A 23,022-nucleotide genomic window follows, 5' to 3' on the forward strand; every position below is an offset into this window, starting at 1 on the left:
AATTTTGTAACATGAATGGCAAAAGCTATTTTCCTTAATTGTATAAAGTTCTTACCACCACCACCACCACCACCACCAAAACCCCACCATTCTTCCTAACCTTAGTTTATGACAAAGAAATACAAATGACTTTTAGATATCTTTTAAAAAACAAATCCTTTTTATTACAGAAAAACAAAAGATCACGGTACCAGTTTTCATGTATCGGAGGACTGGTTAAAATCAGAGTTTGGTAACATACAGTTTGCCAAGCTGATAGGAAAAAGTCACTCCACTATACACACAAGTATACAATTTTGAAGGCTGCTTGGCAATACCTATCAAAAGTTTAAATGAACATACCCTTAGAAATTCAACAACTCCACTTCTCAGAATCTGTCCTCATGTACTTACTTATATGTACAAGAAAATATTATATATAAGCAGCATGGCTTATAGTAACAAAAGATTGGAAGCAACCTAAATGTCCAGCAATAGGAAATGTTTAAACAAATCGTAATTTTAGAACTACAAGAAACCTTACTATGGAATACTAAATGGTCATTTCAAAAGAATGAAGCTGATCTGTACAAACCGAAACAAAATGTTCTCCAAGATGTTCTGTTCAGTGAAAAACAATGAAGAGACTTTAGATACATAAAGGAGTGTACATACATGCACAGAATTTCCCCATAACATAACAGAAACTACTAAGGTTTCTATCACACAAACTTTGCAAAAGGAACTTTAGGGCCCTTCTAGTTCCAAGAAGTCCTACATTTTAAGTTCTTCCGGACAGCTAACCTGCAGTAACTCTCCTAGAAGACCCATCCCCACTACCTCTCCTGAAGCTCTTAAACCCTGGATAGAACGATGACTCTCTTCTCTGCCTTTCGACCAAGTTCAACTGGGCACCTTGGTAGCCCCCTTTCCACTTCTCTATAGCTTTGCATTTTTCTTCACTCTCTCAATACTTCTCCTATATCCTAACATTAATTCATTTTCCCCATAAATATACCTCACAGCCTTCCAAAGCCTAAAGGCCATTGCTAGCAACTGGCATTCTTTCTGCTTCCCACTGCTGCCTTTCTATCAATTTCATTTGTTACTCAGCAAACACTTATTGGCTAACAACCGTATTCCACATATAGTTAAGTTCTACCTAACAGGTGGTCCCTGTTTTAAGAAACTTGCAGTCTAGGACAAATATTCAAAAGCAAACCTCTTGGCATAGCATGTAAGAGGGAGAGAAACTAGATGAAGAGGAGGTAACCTTTCAATGTTTAGCTACATATACCAAGTTTAGAGCTCTGGATACCTCTAAGGAAGGAAGACAGATTAGGGTTGGTGGCCAAAGTGTCCACTGGCTTTTATGTGTTTCAATTTTTAGGTTTTTTATCTGTAAGAATATATTTGTATATTAATTTATAATTAAAACATAAGACTTTAAAAAGGAGGCAATAAACCCAAGCATGGGGCCTGGCAGATAAATGGAGCTCCATAAACGATCACTAAACATCTGTTTAGACAGAGTTCCACAGAGTAGAGTGGAAGGAGAGAGACACCATATTCTGTTGCCCTTACTCAACAACTCCTCTTTTAAAGTTAACACAGGGTTTCTCAGCCTCAGCACTACTGACCTTCAGGGCCAGACCACCCTTCACTTTAAGGGCCGCCCCATGCATTTTCAAACACGACAGCAGCATCCCTGGCTTCTACCCACTAGATGCCCACAGCACCTCCAGCTGTGAGAATCAAAGATGTCTGAAGACATTGCCAATGTCCCCTGTGGGCAAAATCTCTCCAGTTGAGAACTGAATTAATGCTTACACATTATGCTACTTCCTCAAACTCAAATTGACAGCCCTTCCAAAGCCTCCAAGCTCTTCAAATCACTTATTTCCAGGGGACTTGATCTTTATCACAATCATCCATTTGATTACCATTCCTGAGAAATCATCACTACCTATAAACTCTTCTAACATCAAGAGCTCAAACTCGAGTCACATGCCCCCTCTCTTTTGTCTTCTCCCACTTTTTTCTTCCAGCTGAATCTGTCAGTCCCAGTTTATCAATGCATAGCCCAGGGTAATGTGCACTTGGTCACACTCGTGGACTCCTGAGTACTGTTTGACAGATTTAAGAAATCACCAAGACCACCTCAACGCAAGCTGGCACTTAACTGAGACTTAGCGATCTTTTTATTCTACTTTTTAATGAATGCTTATTACACTGGAACAGCACTTACCTCTAAAATGTCCCTACCTCCTCAAAGTGTCAACACAACCCCTGCCTAGAGGTTACTATTCTTTTCTACCTGAAGGAAGACAGAGATCTTCTGACATGAGCCTGGTCAACTTTGCTTCTCATTACCTCATACGCAACAGATGCTCAATAAATATGTGTTAAATTTAGGAAGGAAAAACATCATGGTTTTATATTGGCTCTATTTAAAAGAGCAATCTTTATGAAGGGAAAAAAGTTCTAAGTTTCTTTCTAATTGAAGACTTTATTCTACAATACTAAGCAACCTTGGAGAAGGCAATGGCAACCCACTCCAGTACTCTTGCCTGTAAAGTCCCATGGATGGAGCCTGGTGGGCTGCAGTTCATGGGGTCGCGAAGAGTTGGACATGACTAAGCGCCTTCACTTTCACTTTTCTCTTTCATGCATTGGAGAAGGAAATGGCAACCCACTCCAGTGTTCTTGCCTGGAGAATCCCAGGGACAGGGGAGCCTGGTGGGCTGCCATCTATGGGGTCGCACAGAGTCGGACACGACTGAAGCGACTTAGCAGCAGCAGCAGCAAGCAACCTTAAGAAGGGTCAACATGCCTTCTCAAGGCTACCAATAGCAATCAATGGTGTAAACTGCTGCTGCTAAGGGACCCTCTCCATAATCATCAAGGCACGCTAAATATAAACTCCAATGACAAGCAATTACACTGCAAATAAAACCCGATGCCGGTAACTGTGAGTGATTCTTAATTCCACAATTCAGTGAGATGCAGAGAAGTACCTTAACAGGACGACAGAGCATCAATGGCAGTGCCACGTGCTAAAGACCCGGCACTCGGCTCTCTGGGAAGACCAACAAATATTCTCTGAGAGTATAAACTGCTCTGCCACAGGAGATAAGGGCTTTAAATAATTAATCAGCACAGGCAATTGTACAATATCTTTAGAATTAAGTGTCCCATTTTCATGTAACCCTAATGCCTCCCATAAGTAGGACTTTACTGTCAGAAGAAATGGGCAGCCTCTATGTTCCACTTAAAGAATGTTGAGGTCCTCACTGAATCTAAGGCATAACACTTTCCCCAAGCTTTTGTCTCCCAAGGCAATTAGGGAAAAAGAACCTTGGCACTAGCTTTCGCAAAATAGAGCCAATCATTTCTCAAAACGTGTTCTAAACCTTTTTCTTGACCTTCAGCTTATAGTAGCTTAGACAAGTATCTTAAAAGCATTTCCAGTCAGCCATTTTTGGTAACTTGTGAGCAAAATTATTTTTAGCTGAAAAAGTTTATTTCAATCCCTCTCTCATAACTCAGAAGCATCTGACCAGGTTTGGTTCAAGCTTTCCAGAATAATTTGTCTTTGAGTGGATTCAAAGCATAGGACAGTTCAGCTTCAAAGGGGAAAGTTTCTCCTTAAGAGGCATGAACCACCAAAACATGAGAATATGCAAGATATGTGAGGAAAAAAATAAAAAAAAATCACTTGACTACCTGCCACCTACCCTGCACACTGTGGAGATTAAGCACTTAAATGCTCATAAAATGTTTAGAAAGCCTCTGATGGACAAAACATTTTGTTACAGCATTCCATGCTATGAAGAGCAAAATGCTTGCCTGCTTTAAATTTATGCTTCACATAAATTTAAATATAATGAAATGGAATATAAAGTTCGAGTTGTTTCCATGCAACATTCAAACTGTGATTCCAAATAGAGGGAAAGTTTCTTCTGGATGAAGAGAGCTGAAAAGAAAATATCAGTAATTCTGCTAGAAGGCACGTCTACATATATACAACATATACAATTAAATACAGGTTTTCTTTGTTCTCTCTTACAATGTTTTTTCCTTTTCTTTTTCCCCTGCTTTGGGATGAACTAAGACAGTGCCTCTACTCTCCTACCACTATGAGATTATGCTCCCAGAGTGGTAGGATAATCCATTACCGCCATCCAGTCAGCCTTGGGAACAACAGTACCTGACTGTAAGGAGATGGCTGTCTGTGAAAGACACTGGGGAAATCTGCTGCTCTCACGCCCTCTATCCCAGCCCCACCGGCCCACACAGTTCCTCTCCTACCTGCTCCTTGGACAGTGTGCTTCTCCTGCCGGGTGGCCTGTGCCTCCCTCTCCTGTGCCTGTCTAAGCCCTGCTCACCAATGGCTCCTGCAGAATGCTCTCCTTACACCCATCCCAGCCTGGCTGGATAAGAATCCCCCTATTATGCTGCCATAGAAACCCTGTACTCATCCTATCAGGGTACAGAAGCTCCTTTATTTACCATCAGGTTAGGTCTGGAATGAAAAGCAGTTCCTAAGTCCGTTAGTTCATAAAATTCCAACATGAAAAAAATCCAAGGAATCCATGGATGCGCCTCTAGTAAGGGAACATTTCTTAAGAAAACTAGAGAGGCTTATGGTAGTGGTTCTGACTTGCTTTGTTTCTTAACTCACTTTATGATTTGCACACAGCCCTTTATATCATCTGCTGTTGAATGAATCATCCCATACACATATTAACATTCATCATCTCCTAATTTCACCTCCATTCTTATTCATCTCTATATTTATCTATTTATTCATATGAGCACTTTCCTTATAACCAAGTTTCACCCTTACTGAAGACAGTTAATAATAAGTGTAATAAGACATAGTTAGTAAGCACTGGAAACATTCCACATGCCAATAAAGTGTGACAGACAGAATTAAAGTAACCATGTGCCACCAGCAGTACTACTGTTCCTTTGCTTGTGGTAAGCAGAATTGGCACACTTGTGTTCTAACACATAACTTCACTCATTTTTCTCTGAAAACTAGCAAGTTTAAGGATCATAAGTAAAATAGCTCCTGCGCTTATTCCTATATAATTTCAATAAACTATTTTATTTTTAAAACAACACATGCAGGTAATACAAAATTCAAAAGGCACAAAAGGTATACAATAAAAATGAAATCTTTACCTATAACCTCTTCCTCCATCACTCGTTAGCCCTCCCCCAAGAGGCAACGAGTGTTAACCAGAACCTTGCATTTCCTGGCAAAGAGATTCAATGTGTACCTGGATATATATACCTTTTTTCATTACACAAACAGTAACAAATTATACCCTTTTCAGCACCTTGACTTTTTATACTTTATGTATTTTAGTGTCTTAGGTGAAGGCAATGGCAACCCACTCCAGTACTCTTGCCTGGAAAATCCCATGGATGGAGGAGCCTGGTAGGCTGCAGTCCATGGCGTCGGTGAGGGTCGGACACGACTGAGCGACTTCACTTTCACTTTTCACTTTCATGCACTGGAGAAGGAAATGGTAACCCAGTCCAGTGTTCTTGCCTGGAGAATCCCAGGGACGGGGGAGCCTGGTGGGCTGCCGTCTATGGGGTCGCAAAGAGTCGGACACGACTGAAGCGACTTAGCAGCAGCAGCAGCAAATGCATTTACCTAGAGCTAATTCTTTTTAATAGCTGCATGATATTCCATTTTATGATTGTACTTTAATTCACAGTTCCCCTGTCAAAGAGCATTTTGATTTTTTTCAACCCTTTGCCATTTCAAATAATGCTGCACTATATATTCTTATACAGAGAAACAACAGTATCTGTAGGATCAATTCCTAGAGGTGGAACTGCCGGATCAAAGAAAACATGCATTTTACATTTTGGCAGACATTGCAATAGTTCTTCATGGAATGTATGTGACTTTTCACCCCCCAGCAACATGAGTACCTATTTCTCTACCTACACCCTTACCAATACACAGCGCTACCGAATTTTTCTTCCCATATAGAGTTGTTCCAGAAACCTCCCCCAACAAGCCTCAAACATTCCATACGAATCTCCTTTAACTCATAATCCTGGCATCTAGCATGTTGTAAGCATTCAAATGTTGAATGAATGAATGAGCAAAAGGGGAATTATCTTTTGCATAACATGAAAATTTTACTTTTAATATAAAGAACAAGGACAGGGATTTAAATACTAACAATTTTTTCCCTTTTGAAGGAGGGAGAGAGGAAAGTAAGAAAGGATGGATGGATGGATTCTGCTCTAAAATGCTTTCTTCTAGAGGTTTCTAAAAAGCAGTGAAAGATGCCTGTCTGAAACAGTCAAGTATTGTCCTACCTTAAAGGAAGGTATATAGTCTATATTCAAAATGTCAAGAAAGCTGAAGGGCCTAAAAAGGAATAGCAAGATCCCTTCTCTGAAACTGGCAGGGGATACTGAAGCCTCTCACATCAGAATTCCTTTTACACGCTTTCCGAACAATTGACTCTCATCATGTGTTGCACACAGTCACACAGCCAGTTAACACTTCATTTATTTGCTTCTGTGCAGTACTTGGCACAGTCACTGCTAAAAATCTTTCACTGAATACAGTACACCGACCTCTGCACTGCCACTGGTTGTGGTTTGCAGGAGTCCCCAGTGCCCTGCCAGGTGCTGTAACAACCACTGTAACAGACAGCACTTACACAGTGCTTATCGTGGATCAGATACTCTTCCAAGCGTATTATATTTACTATATTAACTCATCTAATATTCACAAGTTTGTAAGAGTTATTATTATCCCCATTTTACAGATGAAAAACTGAAGCACAGAGGAGATAAGGAACTTGCCCAAAGGACACACAGCTAAGTAGATGCAGAGAAGAGAATTTGAATCAAGGCTGTCTGATAGCAGAATGGCATCTCTTACTCCAGTATTTTAATACAGTGTGATCTCCGCTCTGACAGAGTTGCACCGAGTATCTCTAACCCAGAGCACCAAGCTGTGACATAGCAGTTAAGCCTCTATCAGAGCAATGATCACACTGTATCAACATCATCTGTATACACATCCACTTCCCCTCTGCAGGCTGAAGGCCTAGTCCTCACTGTGCCTAGCACTACCTGACAATAAGCCCGTCAGCTGGGTTTTAGGTTAAGGTGGAGTAATAAAACCTCACCCTATTCCTTGGATTTGCACTTCATATTCTCAGTGCTGATGCTTCTCCTGCTGTGAGCCACCATTTCCTACGACTCATCTCCTCTGAGGCAAGATGTGCTTCCTAAACCACGCTACTTCCCCGAGATGCCAGCCAGACCTCTCAAACTGCCTCTGGGTACCTTCTTGGAGTCCTAGAACACCAGAGACCCACACCACCATTGCTGCTGGGCAGGGCACTGGCAGTCCATCTCCCACCCCCACCCCTAGCAGCCACCAGCCTGCATCAGTGGCTCTTATCAGGAACATGGAGTAATTTGAACCACTTGCCAACCCATCTCTCAACTGCTAATACGGGCGCTTTATGCTCTCAGGTTGCACAAATGACTGGAAACCTTACACCGGGTGTGAAAGAAGAAGCAAATAGGAGAATCAACACAGCATCTGGTGCCCTTCCCTGCTTCCATTCACTGTGTGGGGCCACAGAGACCTCAGGAACCGAAAGACTGTGTGGTGAGATGAACGTAACCACACAGTGGAGGTCAGCATTCTTCTAGGATGCAAGACACATCCCTACCGGCCTCATTCTCCAAAGAGCTGGAAAGAGACCTCCTCTATGATATTTTTGTGGAGACAAAGGTCCACTACAGAAGCCAATTTTGAAAAGCATTGTTTTTAGTTCATATCTTTAAATGCAGACATGTATACAGGTTAACCAAGCTAGAATCAAAGCCTTAATTGAAATCTTTAATTCTGTATCTGAATCAGAATCCACTACTGTCCAGTAAACAAAAGAAAAATATGCCTTGTTTGTTGACCCATATCTGTTTACCTCCCATTAAAAGTCTTAGTCACAGAGTGGTCATATTCCAGGGATGAAGAGCATTGCCTCAATCCTGAGCTTTCCACAAACAGAAGAGTGAAGTGAAACTAACAGCAATTATGGCTGCTGAGACACAAACACCTATTAGGAACCAAATCTTTCTTTCTCACAATTCAGCACCAAAGTTGGTTCGCTGAACAGCCTCCTGACAGCAGTAACATTCAATCAGGATAAACCTGGGCATTCTGGATATGTCTGGTATAGAAGGTGTCATAATGAATAAAATCACATTGCAGTTCAAGTTGAAACGCAATGACTCGAGGCAGATCCAGAGTATCATTACTAACTCAGTGACACATGGAACATCTGACCCGAAAGGGCCCTACAACCACAAAAAGATAGGACCGGGAGCAGCGGACATGGGCAGGCGGAGAGAGGAGGATGCCTACCTTGTGCTTGAGCATCTTTAAATGGCATCGTCCATCAAGGATTTATGGGTATTCACATGAAAGAAGAGAGATGCACATTAGGTCTCTAACCCTGTGATTCCATAAAAACACAGGCTCAGACTTTATGAGATCCTATACTAATCAGAGTCATTCTTACCAGAGACATTTAGATATAGTTATCTCAGTAGACCAGAACAGAATAATCCTAATTCCAGAAACCTAAAAAATGGAGGAAAATGTCAATATAAGCTGATATAAAATGATCTCCAAATACTTCAGAGAAAAGTATATGAATATTAACACTACCATTTGAGTTTCTAAAATGGAGGGAGGGGCAGATGGAGAAAATATTATGCAAGTACTATCTCTGGACAGATACTGAGATAACTAACCATACTGGTTACTTTCAAGGAGAGAAACTAGGTAGCTGGAAAAGGCAGAGATTTTTTACTCTTCAACCTTTTGCACAGTTTGAATCATCACCCATGTGAATACACTATGTGTTTAAAAAAAATAAATGTAAATGATGGAAAAAACCCTCCATATAAGAAACTCCCAGGGAAATCCCATCCAAACAGTAGAAAATAAAAAATGAAAGATTCTACTTAGTTCCAAAGCTGAAAATCTGAGCATATTGCTTGCTCTCTCATACTTCCTCTGAGCCTGAAACAACTTGTCCATAAAAATGGGCACAGATTCTACTTCATCTCACTGAAGCAGAGAGCTGATCCAGGAAACTTTGAGATGACCTCAGCTCTCATGATTTCATACTATCCACCATTACCAATCCACTGATTTAGCTATTGTTCACCCATTATTTGATCGGTAATAAAACTAGAGACTGATAACTTTAAGGCAAAAAAATTAAAGCAAAAACCCAAAAATAACACTTTACCAAATTCTTATTATAATATATCCCTGGTACTGATGAAGAAGCCAAGAAAACACAGATTAAGAGACTGTTCCTGCCTTTAAGAAAGTGAAAAAAGTACTGAGATATAAGAAAACAGGGCCTGGTAGGTACACCTACTCAGTATCAGGCTCTGAACTAAGCACATTACATACATTATCTCTTTTAATTCTTATACCAATTCTATAACATATTTCATAAGCAAAAAAGCTGAGCCTTTTCTTAGGCTGTGTAACCAAGATCACACAGCTATGATGTGGAAAAGCTAGGGCTCCAACTCAGGTCCCTCTGTCTGCAAGTCCATTCTGGTTTTTATAATCATGGAGTGGGAAAAACTTTCCTAAGCATCAAACACACACACACAAACCCAGAAATCATTAATGAAAATATTAATAAGCCCTGTTACAAAAAAAAAAAAATAACTTCTGATAGAGTAAAGCAAGGTGCAAAAAGAATATATGGAGTATACTAGTGTTTGTGTAAAAAGAAAGAGGGTGGAATAACAAGAAACTAACAAGGGGAAGACGGAAGAGGGGAAGACGCTTCACTGAACATGCTTCTATAAATTTAGAGTCACAACATCTGCTTATGAGAAGCAAAATGAGATAGCTTAAATTTTGTTTAACTCTATTCCAAAGTTATGTGACTTTGTGTGTGTGTTTGTCAGAATGACACCAATTATCATTTCTCAAAGGACAACCAATTAAAAAACGGCTTGGGATAATACGAATTAGACCATTTCCTTGCTTAAAACAGGATGCTGGACCAATCTATTTTTTTTAGATTTCTTCAAACTCTTGGATACTGTAAAACCAAAGAAATATTTACTATTTGCCTAAAATGAACACTGAAGAAAACAACTCATAGTGAAGCTAAAATTCAGTAAGAGTGAATGATCCCCTACACCAACCTCAAGAAAATCATAAAGGTTTCTTGAAACAGGCTTCCAAGGATTAAAATGCAAAGCCTACTGGGGAACACTTAATCCAAACTACTGCTAGAGAGAGCAGTGCCAAGTAGGCATAAAGGAAGACTGCTCGTCCACATGGACACATGGGTATTGGTTAATCACAGCATTTTTATGCAACTGACAAAATTCATGAATGGTCCGTGGTAAGTATCTCTTTGAAAGGCTTCTGCTTTGTGGACACCACATGCCAGTTAGCCAACTGATCTCCAACACTGTAAAACACAATCAGCTCAGAGCCAAAATGCTGCAGCAGAAAGATCTGTTTAGTACCACAACAAGCAGCTAAAGACCTGTAACACAAAGTGCAGGGACAACGTGTCGCTAAAGTACAGCAAGAGGCAGCTGGGGAGGGGAGGAGGCCACCAACAGAAACCGCAACTTCTAAGTCCTGACACAGACCTTTTATTGGTAAATATGACCAGCATCACGTCAAAGTCCAGGATGATACCAAGATTAGCCAAATCAGTTTACTAAAAATCATAGTTTACTAAAAGTCAGACTATGGCTTCAAGTGTAAATGCAACATACAAAATACGCCATACAATCTGGACGTGAGATGGCAAACACAAACAGGAGACGGGACACCTAAGTAACAGCTGTAGAGCACGACTCCCCTCTTCAGACAAGGCCGCCTCTTCCCCTCTCACTGAGGCAGGCAGTCTAAGACCAGCCACACTTTCAAAACAAGTGTTACCAATTCCCCTTCCCTTTGCCAATGTTCCCACTGTGAGAGACTGCCATTGTGGAGACTTCCTGAAGCACCAACAAAGTCCCCAAGGCCATCACGTCAGCCACGGACAGTGTTCCTGGAAGTTCATATGAGGTGCAAGCCCACGAGCTCAGCTTTGTAGGTGCTGGGAGCCACCACAAAAACACCTTCCCATTTTGCCAGTTCTTGCTTTGAAATCGCGATCCTACTACCCCACTCCCTGGAAACCAAGAAATAGCAGGTGAAAGCTGTGAAAGCCACAGATTCAGATGGATCAGGGGACGGGCCAGTCTGACTAGGGGATAAGCAACCTCCTTTGCAGATTCTTTTGCAAAGGATGGGGTTGGGGAGGGCTGGGCAAGAAAGGGAGGTGGGGTAGGGAGCCAAACAATTCTTGTCTTCTACCCCAAGTTCTCCAGTGTCTCAGTGGTAAAGAATCTACCTGCCAATGTAGGAGACGTGAGTCTGAGCCCTGGGTTAGGAAGATCCTCTAGAGAAGGAAATGGCAACCCAGTCCAGTATTCTTGCCTGGAGATTCTCATGGACAGAGGAGCCTGGTGGGCTACAGTCCATAGGGCCGCAAAGAGTTGGTCACGACTTAGCGACTAAACAACACCACCCTAAATTATTACCCACTTTCCTCAGAATTTTTATGGAGCACTAAACTACAGAAGGAAAAGGAGGGGAGGGGAGAGGCAAAGAAAATCTTAAGGCTGTAAATATGACTGTACAAAAATCCCCAAGAGGATGACCTACGAAACGAAGCTCCTGCAACAAGGGCTAACTGTGCAGCCGCTTTTCTACTTGCCTCCCTGTCCAAGATAAATAGAGCAGCTCACAGAAGCCCACCAACTTCCAGGAAAATGGAACCGAAGTCCTCTTGACTCCCGACAAGCCACATACCCCTGAAATAAATGTCTAAATGAAATCCATACGGGTCTGCTCTGGAAACCATCCTGGCTGACAGCAGCTAACGCCCCCTCCTCCACACAGCTGCCAACACACGGAGGAAAAAGCTGCTCAAAATAAAGCAATTGGAAGAACTTCCCGTGAGCCTCAGCTTCAAAAGTGTTCCAACTCAAGCAGTGACTGGGGCCCACACACAAACCCCACAGTGCCCCCAGACCATGTCTACAGTTCCCCTAGTCCTATCGGCATGGCTCCTGCTCCCCACCCCCAACCTCAGAGCTGAGAGAGTCCCTCGGGCACCCCCCTGCCCCCTCCTTACAGTAAATCATGCTTTGCTTGTGGTATTTACAATTAGGATCCGACAAAATCGATGCAGCCCTGAAGAAAAGTAAACAGTGTACCTCCTCAAAAACCACATGCCTGGAAAAAAATATCCAGTGCTCAGAGCAAAATCTCTTTCCCTTGGCAAAGGAGAAACCAGCAAACCAGCCTCTCTGCGGGGAAAATCCCACATACCAGGATATTATCTGGGGACTTAGGTCCCTAAAAAACCTGAGAATTGTGGCTGAACACACCCATGTGGAAGCCTAAACTTCAAAGGCTCGGTTTCCACCCTTGGGAAAATAGGTTTTTAAGCAGTTACTCAACCATTATCATTTGGCAATTCAAAACTGTCATCTACTTCATAAGTGGTATTTATCATGTGTGCTGTGCCTTAAATCCTCAACTGAAATTTCTAGATGCCACGTATGTGCAGAACACGTCAGAAGGAAGTGATATAACTGGTTGCTCTCGCTCTCATTCCCGTTTTAGAATCTGCTTTATTCACCCAGCATCTGAAAAGCCAGAAGCACTATAAAGTATGCCCATTTCGCCTTTAAAGAGGCCCCAACTAAACTGGCAAGGGGAGTCTCAAGGCTGGAGAACAGGCGAAGATTAACAGGAGCACAAATCAGGGGACACAGGGAAGGAGGTGGGTATGACGAGGGCCAGAGAGAAGATTCCTGCAAAATACTTCTATGAACCTGTCTCCAAAGCTGAGATTTACAAGAACTGTATTAAGTTTCCCTGTTTTCAAACATATCCAATGAACCATCTGAAAAAGAGTGTGCATTCTGTGAGGTGTCTCAGGTATTTTTCTGCATCCATAAAAACAAGCTGTAAGAGCTTATGAAATTCATTGGTTGAGAAGGGAAAGGTGAAGGTCCACAGTTGATCAAATGGGCTTAGTCCCAAGTGGTGGTAATACATCTGAACCACAGCACTCCAGAAGCTCTCAGCAGCACCGCCACCGAACAGCGGGTCAACAGACCGCTCCGATGAACCGGAATAGGTTAGCTCTAATTGCCCTGTCCTCAGTTCCTCAGTTACAAAGGCACTTTTTATACGTACACACGTGCTCTCAATTAATATCTGAGCACAGGAAACCTAATGTCAGGTTGCCATGCCCACCCGACACTTTCAGCAGTTAAACTCCACCCCCTCTAGAGTCACCTTTAACCCTGATTATCAATGGAAAGATCAGGCACCATTCACAAATCCCACAACACCTAGTCTTTGCTGGAGCTGGAGAGTAGACCAAGGGCCAGACCCCCCAGGGATAATCTGGAAAAACAATTAAAGCCATCTGCTGGCTCCAACCGAGGAGCAGGAAGACAAAGTTCAGTTCAACAAGAAAGACAGTATCTTGATTAGTCAGGCCAGGGCAACGCTAGATCCTATGGATCCCAAAGGCTCCCTTGATCACACAGTCTGGCGGGGCGGGGTGGGAGCGGGGGGCGGTGGTCCGGGTCGGAGCAGACAGCTGAACAAATGTTAATCTAAAAAGTCCTAAAACAGAGCTCTGGACACGATCTTCTGGAAAGCAGTAGGAATGCGGGAGGGATGTAGCACAGACAAAAGGCATCCAGGAGGAATCAGCATCCCAGCTTATTCCTGAAGACAGCCTTACCGATGAGAAGAGAGGCGTGAGGTAGGAATTTCGGACAGAAGAACAGAAACAGAAGCACCAAGGTATGAGCGAGCCTGAGAGGCACAGTCTGCTCAGGAAGCTACCAGTCCCTTGCCACAGACTAGAAAGAAGCAAAAAAGGAAGGCACAAATCAGGCCAGAGGATCTGGCAGGCCAAACAAGAGAATGGACCTTATCCATTTGATAAGCTCTCAAATGATTTCAAGCCCTTTTAGATGGATTACGATGTTAATAGCCAGAAAGGTGGGTTTGAAGAGACTGGATGGAGAGCACAAGAGACAAACTCATCCCAGCTCAATTTCCACAAACAAAAATGAGAACAAAATGCCATCTATTAGATGCAATACATTTAACCAACAAACCTTATAAAATCTGGAACACAAATGACATTTTCACTCCTGCATCCCATGTGCCATCAAAACAGCCGGTGCCTCTGTCATCCACACTCCCAGGAAAGATCCCATAGATTCCTGAAATGCCCACACGCCCCATGCAGGAGCCCCCTTAGTCCTTAGCAAGGAAGTGAATGTCTCCTCTTCCTCTCACTGGAGGGACCACCACGACCAGGTTCATACACTTCTTCACCCATGTCAAACCGGTTAGATTTCCCAGTTTAGTACACTGCTCATCTGAGGTAGCTCTCAACTCTGTCACTTAATCAATCAGAAGCACATTAACCACTCTATGCTGATGGAGCAGTGAGCAGGAACTCGCGGAATACTGTGTAGCAGGTTATAAAGGAGGCAAGAAATAAACATTTACTGCTGGGTTCCATGATGGGAACTTTAAATAATCTCAGTCTGTGATTATAGCAGCTCATGAGAGGATGCAGTAATTCCTCCAGTTCACAGATGTGTAAACAGGAGCTCAGATGCTAAATATCTTACCAAAGGTCATTTCAGTTGGCTGGCAATGGGAAGAACCAGGATTCAAACCCCAATGTGAGAAATTCTAAATAAGGTTTCTTGTACTACACCATACTTCAAGTATGTATGGATAACAAACATAATGATATATCAAGGTTGGTAATAATGATAACAACAACATCTCCCCTTCAAAAATCGAGAGGCAACGCATATAATACAGTCTCAGATGAAGGGATCACTCAGAAAAGACACAACTGAGTGATCACAACTGGAATCTCCAAATGTTCCCAAAATGTCACTCCTGAGCATGAGTGACCAAAAAATGTTCAGACTCAAATAATCAAAGCAACCTGACTATTCTCCAGAGAAATGTGTCAAATCCTCCATCTACTTCCCCTCGTGGTCCCCAGGACAACATGAGGAAACACTCCAGGCTGATGGTGAGCTCTGGCTCCTAAGTGATTTCCCAAACCGCTTTACCACCCAAATTACAGAAATATGTCCAGGATTCACAAGGCAGTTCTGATCCGATTTGCCCCAATCCTGGCTCAAGCGGCTTTGCACTACCCTCCTAACTAGATCAGCGCCAGCCAATGGGTTTATTCAAGCCGATCTGTGATGGATTAGATAATGAAACCTTAGCCATGTAAGCTGCCTGCTTGCACTGGGGCTGGAGGGGCAAGGAATAGGAAACTGGATACTCGCAGGGGCCACCTAAACACCACACACACTCGTCATCCCGCCTCCATCTGTCTGCTCACGCTCCAGTTACTGCAGGTTCCTTTCCATCATCTCGAGGGCTCTTCCCTCCTGTCTTTAAGGAAGGGTACATTAGCCCCAGAAAAAAAGATGTGCACTAAGCTTTACAAATATGTATCAAAAAACAATTCAAACAAGTCCACTCACTAAAATGACCAGCTTTATTGGGTCTTCCCTGGTAGCTCAGCTGGTAAAGAATCCACCTGCAATGCAGGAGACCCCGGTTCAATTCCTGGGTCAGAAAGTTCCCCTGGAGAAGGAGTAGGCTACCCACCTCAGTATTCTTGAGCTTCCCTGGTGGCTCAGGTGATAAAGAATCCGCCTGCAATGCGGGAGACCTGGGTTGGGAAGAGCCCCTGGAGGAGGGCATGGCAACCCACTCCAGTATTCTTGCCTGGAGAACCCCATGGACACAGGAGCCTGGCGGGCTGCAGTCCAAGGGGTCGCAGTGAGTCAGACACGACTGAGTGACTAAGCACAGCACACATTGTTTCCACAAATTATTAAAGCCTGATACCACACTGATGGCCTGAGAGATGTCAAACCAGAGATTCACTAGCAACACTCTTGTTTACACCAAGCAGTACACTGAATTTCTTTCTCAGCCCTGTAATCTTGAGGCCTGTCTGCACCAGTCTGCTTTATATCAAAATGAAAGTTAAATCTCTAGTTAGCTTCTGTGGTGTTCACATATCAGTGTGATAGAAAAAAAAGACAGTGACTAGAAAAATGGGAGAGGAAGTTAAGAGATGAATTCAACTTAGGATAACCTCTTGAGTCACCCTGCAGAATAACTCTATTTTGAATTCAGATCTTTCTGCCTCTCAGACATTCCCAGTTATACACTCACAAGCTGCCTTGTGAGTCTGGGGGAAAAAAATAGTCATTTTTACATGACTGTGCTACCTCAGTTTCTCCAACTACAGTATTTACCACTCTGGTGGTAAATTATGGGCTGTATTATGGGCTGAATGTCTCTGTCCCCTCCCCTCACCCCATCCACAAACTAATATGTTGAAGCCCAAGCCCAAAATCTGATGGTAATTGGAGGAGGGGCCATTGGGAGGTGATTAGGTCATAAGGGGAGGATCCCACCACCACCACTGCATCCCATGATGGGGGAGCCCTTATGAAAAGGAGATTCTCTCTCGCTCTCTCTGTGTCCACTAGCATACATGGAGAAAAGCCCATGTGAACACACAGCAAGAAGGCAGCTGTCTGTAAGCCAGGAAGAGAGCCCTCATCAGACACCAAATCTGCCAGCACCTTCATCTTGGACCCCAGCCCCAAGAACTGTGAGAAACAAATTTCTGGTGTTTAAGCCGCCCAGTCTACAGTCCGCTTGAGCAGACTAAGACACGCAGAAATGAAAAATTCAGTAATTTAACAAGAGATTGTTCACAGAATCCCTTGGAAAGAAAGTATATTGGTAGGTCTACTCAAATGGTAGCACCCATGTTCAGTTTCAGCACCATACACTCCAAGTCCAAAGAGACTTCCACCTAGGAGGACAGAAACCCAGAAACAAGCAAATGGGAAGATAAACTAAGAAATATAGTGTCTGCAAAACAATTACAGGCTACTTGCAAACCCCTCCCTGAGACCAGAAAGTCCTCCTACTATTAGAATCAAACACTAACATGAACAACTTCTGAACTCACTTAGCTATACTAGACTTATGATTCTATGGTCAGAAGCAGTCAGTTAGCCATGTAATAACCACATTCCGACATTTCACTACCATAAAGAATGTTGCTGAAAGCTATAAATAATAATTAAGGTGCACCTTGCTTTATAAAGGTGAACTTTCTAAGTTCCTAGAAAGCTGCACAAAAATCTGAATTTTTGCTCATCAAATTGTTTATATTCACTAGAGGAGCTGACCAAAAGAATTCATTCCCTGGTATGTTTCATAAGGCCCGAGTTTTTCACACATATCAAACTTCCTTAAAGTGAAACAAATCTCTAATAACTCACTTAACTTCCTACCAGGTTAGAGTACAGTATTTCCAAATACCCTCTTTAACAACTCACTACATTTCTCAAGCTGTGTTTCAATTTTCAGGTGGAATTTGTCTCTTCCCTCCTACTCGGCAGTTGAGGGTTCTCTAAACTGTTTCTAGGGCTGTGCCGACTCCTCTGCCACCTACATAAAGCTTCTGGATACTGGCCTAGAAAGGAGTGACCCTTCCTCTTCCCCCCCGTCCCAGGGGTCCTTCTTAGCACAAGGATTATAACATAAGCACCACAGACTCTCTCATGTCCCCAGTGCTCCGTTTTAGGAAGTAATGATTTATCCCCAAAAGCTTAGTGGCTATAACTCATCAGGGTTCAGCCTTGGAATCTGCAGCTTAGAGCCGTAGCTCCATTTAGTCTGTGGTCTTGGGAAATTAACCCCAGCAAATGACTTCTGTTTAAAAATGGGTTAACCCTTTGACACTCAAAAGGTTAGGATATTTCCTGAAAGTACTCTCACCCCTAAATTTCATCGCATTTTTTCTATCCCTTAATTATTTTAAAAAGGCAAAATTTCAACTTCAGTTTAACAGGCATTGAGCACTTACTATGTACTCAAAACTGTGAGGTATTATAAAGGATAAACACAAAGAAAATATAGTTCTTGGCTTCTAGAAGCTTACAGTATCACTAAGGAAACAGGAATAAAACAATGAGAAGACAATACAAGATGATGCATAATTAACCACCGATACAATAGGAGGCAAGAGGTGGGTCTAACTGCTGTGAATTAAGCTGTCAGGAGAGAAGGCTTTCCAAAAGGAGCTATGACCTCCAAGAAATGCCATTTATGCTAAGATATACAAAAAAAAACAAGCTACCAAAGCTATACCAAAAAGCAAGCTACTGTAGAATTTTTAAACGTCTATTTACATGAACCTATAGACATGTCTACACCATTGATATCACTTCCTAAAACTGCTTCGCCCCTGCACATTCTCCTCCAGCTCCACTGGTCTCTTGTTCTCAAACACATCAAGTGTATTTATCTCTCAATGCCTCTGCACCCACAGTTCCTCTGTCTGAACCCCATTCCCTCAAATTCCCTCCGGTCACGCAAAGGTCACCTACACAGAGGCCTTCCCTAACCACCCTCTTCACCACTCTTACCCCTTTCCCTGCTTTATTTTTCTTCTTAACACTTAAAACCACCTAATAATAGTTGATTTCTTTATTGTCTGTCTCTTTCAATTAGAATCTTAGTTCCCTGAGACAGAAGTCTTTGTTTTGTTTACTACTATATTTCCTAGGCTCTAAAACAGGGCCTGGCACTTAGCAGCTGCTCAATAAACATCAGTTAAATGAATATTAAATATCCTATCATAATTATCAGAATGATGGGAAGGTCCTAGAAATGTAGGTGACCTAGGCTCAAATTTCATCTTTTCATGAACATTACTTTTTCTTTACTCCCGATTAGACCTCAAATTTCAACTTCTCCATAAAGCCTTCCTTGACCATTTCAGCAAGAACAACCATCTTTTGCTTCTGGCTTCAATGGCACAAATCCTCAGCATATTTTGGTTTTAAAGTTTGCAAAGCCTTGTGACAAGGATCTACCTTGTGGTATCCCTACTCTTGTTCCTCTGGAACTTACCAAAAAATTCATATATATATACATAATATACATACATACATATATATGACACATATACATACACATACTTTTTTTTTTCCCCCAACTTTTCACCCATTCTGGCTCCCTACCTAGATTGCAGACACCAAGTTCTTTAAAGTCAAGACTTTGTATCTTTTTAGAGGTAACTTATAAATCATCCTTTACAAACACTGTATTTTACAACTATGGTAATAGAGGCCCCCAAAGAAGGGATTTTCCCAGAACCATGCAGATTGTTGCGGGCAGGGGGCTAAGTCAATGATGACGTGAATACCTGTGTGACATGGTGTACTGGAACTACAACAAAGAGAATGCATAAAGTGAAAAATAAAGATCCACAGATCCACACAGTGAAAAAAGCATTCTCTGTGGGATAGTTCTAAGGTGCCCATCTGTACCCAGAGGACCTAATCCACAGCTTCCTCTCCATACTCCGAAGTCTCTATACACTGCTCCATTTCCAAATACTGCTATCCTCAGCCAATTTGAAGGCAACCAGCAAATTATGGGCTCCAGGAGGAAAGAGGGGGAAGGCAGTAGGAGACTCACTATTAACTGTGATTGACAGAAACAATAAATGGACACAGATATATGCACACACCAAGTGGACACGCTCACCAGCACCCACACCCAATCTTTTCTCATCTTCCAGTGTCAACCCAGCTCACCTGAAGTCTCCCCATATTCCTCTGTATTTTTTCCAAGGCCCGGGGTGTGTACTTCGCACAAGCACCCTGCCTGAGAGAGTTCAAATGGAGAACAAAAGCAGGCAAGTGAAACAAAAGAATTCAAAAATAAACACCAGGAGGGTCACTTTACCCAAGTCAAGACAAGTAATAAGAGTGGCCTCTGCAAGGGAGACCAAGAAGCACAGAGCAAACATGCCAGGCTTAAATACAGCTCCGTCTCTAACACAGGAAGTCAGACAGAGCCTTGAAAAGCAGTGAGCGCAGAGCACAGGAAGTCTTTTAGCACTGCAGAGATTTCCAAGAGTGCTGTAATGGAGAGAGCACAGGAATAGGAATTAGAAGACCAGGCTTCTATCTCTAGTTTCACAACCAGCTAACTGGGTGGCCCTAGGCAAGTCACTAGTCTGCTCCAGATTTTTTGCTTCCTCATCTACCTAATGAGGTTGAAACATTTTGGGACTCGAATAAAAAAGATGAAAACTATTGACTTTCTCTCACCTGAGAGTACCCGTAAACTATTCTGCAGAAGAATCTTCCAAGTCTCTCCAAGTTAAGAACTCCAGTCAAAGATGGTATCTCTGGTTGCTTCTCTAACATTCTATGATGCTAAGAGAATTGGGCAGATTGCTGGTAGGTAAACCCACTATTTCACAGCAAGTATGTTCTGAACAGAGACCAAATCTAAAATTAAATCAATGAAGGCTTCACGCTCTTCCCCCAACTACAAAGTCAACTGACATGGTCACTACATTTGCCAGTGCCTTTCCAAACCAACCAGCTTCTCCTTGAGTACACAATTCAGAATCCAATCTTCTAACAGTCCTATAAATTTTCTTTTATATTCCAGGACAATAAAGATCTAGTCAGTGTCCTAAGATACAACTGGCCAGGTCCTGTGTCTCCAGGCTCACCAGATGCTCCACGAAGTTAATGATCTTGAGCACCACGGTGTAGCCACAACGCTACCCAACTCCTCGTACTTCTCACACTCCTCGTGTAACTGATTTAACCCACAACCTAAGCCACATCCCCTTTGGGCTCTCGAGGAGTTTTCTCGCTTTTCACTCCTCCCTTCTATGCCGATCCCGTTCTCCATCCCCGTTGTGTGTCCAGGGCTGCCAAAACAGTACTCCCTCTTTTGGGGAGGTGTCCCACCACTGTCCACCCCCCCCCGCCCCCCCCAGTCTTCGATTCGGTCCCCAGCTCTCCGGGCAACGGACCAGGATCTCTCGGCTTCCACTCCCCGCCAAGGAACTAAAGAAGGGTGTAAAGAAATGGAATCCATCTCAAGCACGTTCGATTTCCTCTCAACACCTATTCGTGCTACGTGCCCCTCTCGTCCCCTTAGAGATCAGGACCCTCCAGGGCACACCAGGCTCCTCCTGCACCCTTAGCTTCCACGTCGGGGCTCGCCCCACCTTCCACGCAGGCCCCGACCGGCCCCCTCCCACCTCCAAGCCGGGACCCCGGGCAGCCCTCCGCCCTCCAAGCCCCGCAGCCCCGCGCCGCTCCCGCCGCGCCCCCCCCCAACCCCGCCACGGTAACGGGGCGCCAGCCCCGCGCGGTCACCTGCATCCCGCCGCCGTCGGCCGCCGCCTCCTCCGTACGCGGCCGCTTGCTCAGGCCGGGTTCGGCTCCGTCTCCTCCCCCTCCGGGCACCGGCAGCTCCAGCTCTGACTCCCGCTTCATCCCCCGGGCAGCGGCGCCGGGCCCAAGCTGAGGCGGCTGCTGCGGCTGGGCACCTTCCGCCATCCGCCCGAGGCCCCCTCGCCTCCGGGAGCCGGGCGACCCGCGACAGGCCACCTCCCCCTGGGCCTCGGCCCCGACTGTCGCGACAGGCGGGCGCGCGCCTGCACCCGCCCCCGCGTGCGTGCGTACGTGCGCGCGCGCGCGCGGGCCCGCTGCCCTCCTCGGCGGCGGCGGGCGGTAGCCTCTGGTCTCTCGCTGGCCGCCTCCTCGGCTCGGGGCCGCCGGCGGGTCGCGACGGGCACTCGCTCGCGCCCCCACGCGCACACGCGACCCCCGGCCCGGCCCGCCGCGCGCCCCGCCTCGCTCACTCACGAAGCTGGCCCGCCGGCCCGCGCTCACTCCCTTACACTGGCCCTCGCCACACGCTGGGCAGAGGGAGGAAGGGGGCGGTCCGGGCTCCTGAGGCTTGGGGAGGGGTGTTTATTTGGGGGGAGGAGGGGCTCGAGGCCGGAACGAGCTGACTGGCCGAGATCCTCCGACCCGCCACTGTGGCAGCACCGGGAAGGCGGGGAGAGAGAAAGGAGGAGGGAGGGCCCGGGATCTGGGACTCCAGCCCGCGCCGGAGGCCGGGGCGGCGGGGGAGAGGGGGCGGTGGCGGCCGAGCCCGCGGAGGGGGCGGGGCCAGCGCCCCTCGGCAATCTCCGCCGCCTTCGTTCCCGGAGGCCGAGAGAGGCCGGGTGGAGATCGAGGGAGTTCGGGAAACTCCGGCTCGGGCGAGGGATTGTCCTGGAGGCACCGCGCCTCTGGAGTTCCAGGGCGAAGGGGGCGGAGTCTGCTCCCTGAGGGCGGGGCCACAGCCTAGAACGGGCGGAGCTTGAGTGGCCGGAGGGCGGCGTAGTAACTCCCTCTGGCGGGACTCGCTGTTCGGAGTTGTCCCGCGAATTCGCCCATCTGACCAGGTCGGTTCCAGGCAAGGGAAGAGGTGCTCTGAGGGAGGGAGGTCTTTACTTGGTCCCTCTCCTGCAAAAAAATGGGGCTCTCGAGTTGGAAGGTCCAGGAATGAGGCCACCGCTACAGGGCTCTCCCCAGTCCTGAAAGCCTTTAATCATAATTTTTATCACATTTCTGGTATCTTACTAATACCTGATGTCTGTAAGAGCGTCACGGTTTGCACAATGAATTCGCAGACCCGTTTTGGACCGGGTGGTACAAGCAGAGTATATATGAGCTCTGTTTCATTCGTGGTGAACCTGAACCTTGGTTAAATCCCGCAGATAAAAACTGGCAGATCCAGATATCAGGAAACCAGATCATATTCTCTTTCTCTGGACCTTGCTGCCTAACGCTTTCTTGCTTCGTACAATTAGAGCTATTTGTGCAATAGCTTCTCTGTCTTACCAGACTGTAAGGACTAAGATAGCATCTAATTTCTTCAGGTTCCATGTTGTGCCCTGTATATTATAGGGACACAGTGATGTTGCATGAACAACATGGATTCTGCTAACTAGCTTA

At 44.6% G+C, this 23,022-nt stretch overlaps 1 protein-coding gene across 26 annotated transcripts in view; it reads right to left on the reverse strand.

Annotated features, from left to right (window-relative positions):
• Positions 1-21,941, reverse strand: part of RBFOX2 (RNA binding fox-1 homolog 2) — a 293,258-nt gene extending 271,317 nt beyond the window's left edge. For 25 of the 26 annotated variants that reach the window (XM_086401256.1, XM_086401253.1, XM_086401255.1 and 22 more), the window contains exon 1: positions 21,391-21,941. In XM_086401256.1, coding sequence (XP_086257382.1) covers positions 21,391-21,573 — 183 coding nt within the window. In that variant the 5' untranslated portion in view covers positions 21,574-21,941. The remainder of the gene's footprint in view (positions 1-21,390) is intronic. The other variant, XM_086401241.1, reaches the window with a different exon arrangement.
• Positions 21,942-23,022: the final 1,081 nt, after the last annotated feature.

This window comes from Bos grunniens, chromosome 5 (assembly GCF_055505025.1).
Source record: "Bos grunniens cultivar Pamir isolate PY7600 chromosome 5, Bosgru_T2T1.0, whole genome shotgun sequence".
Lineage (NCBI taxonomy): Eukaryota > Metazoa > Chordata > Mammalia > Artiodactyla > Bovidae > Bos > Bos grunniens.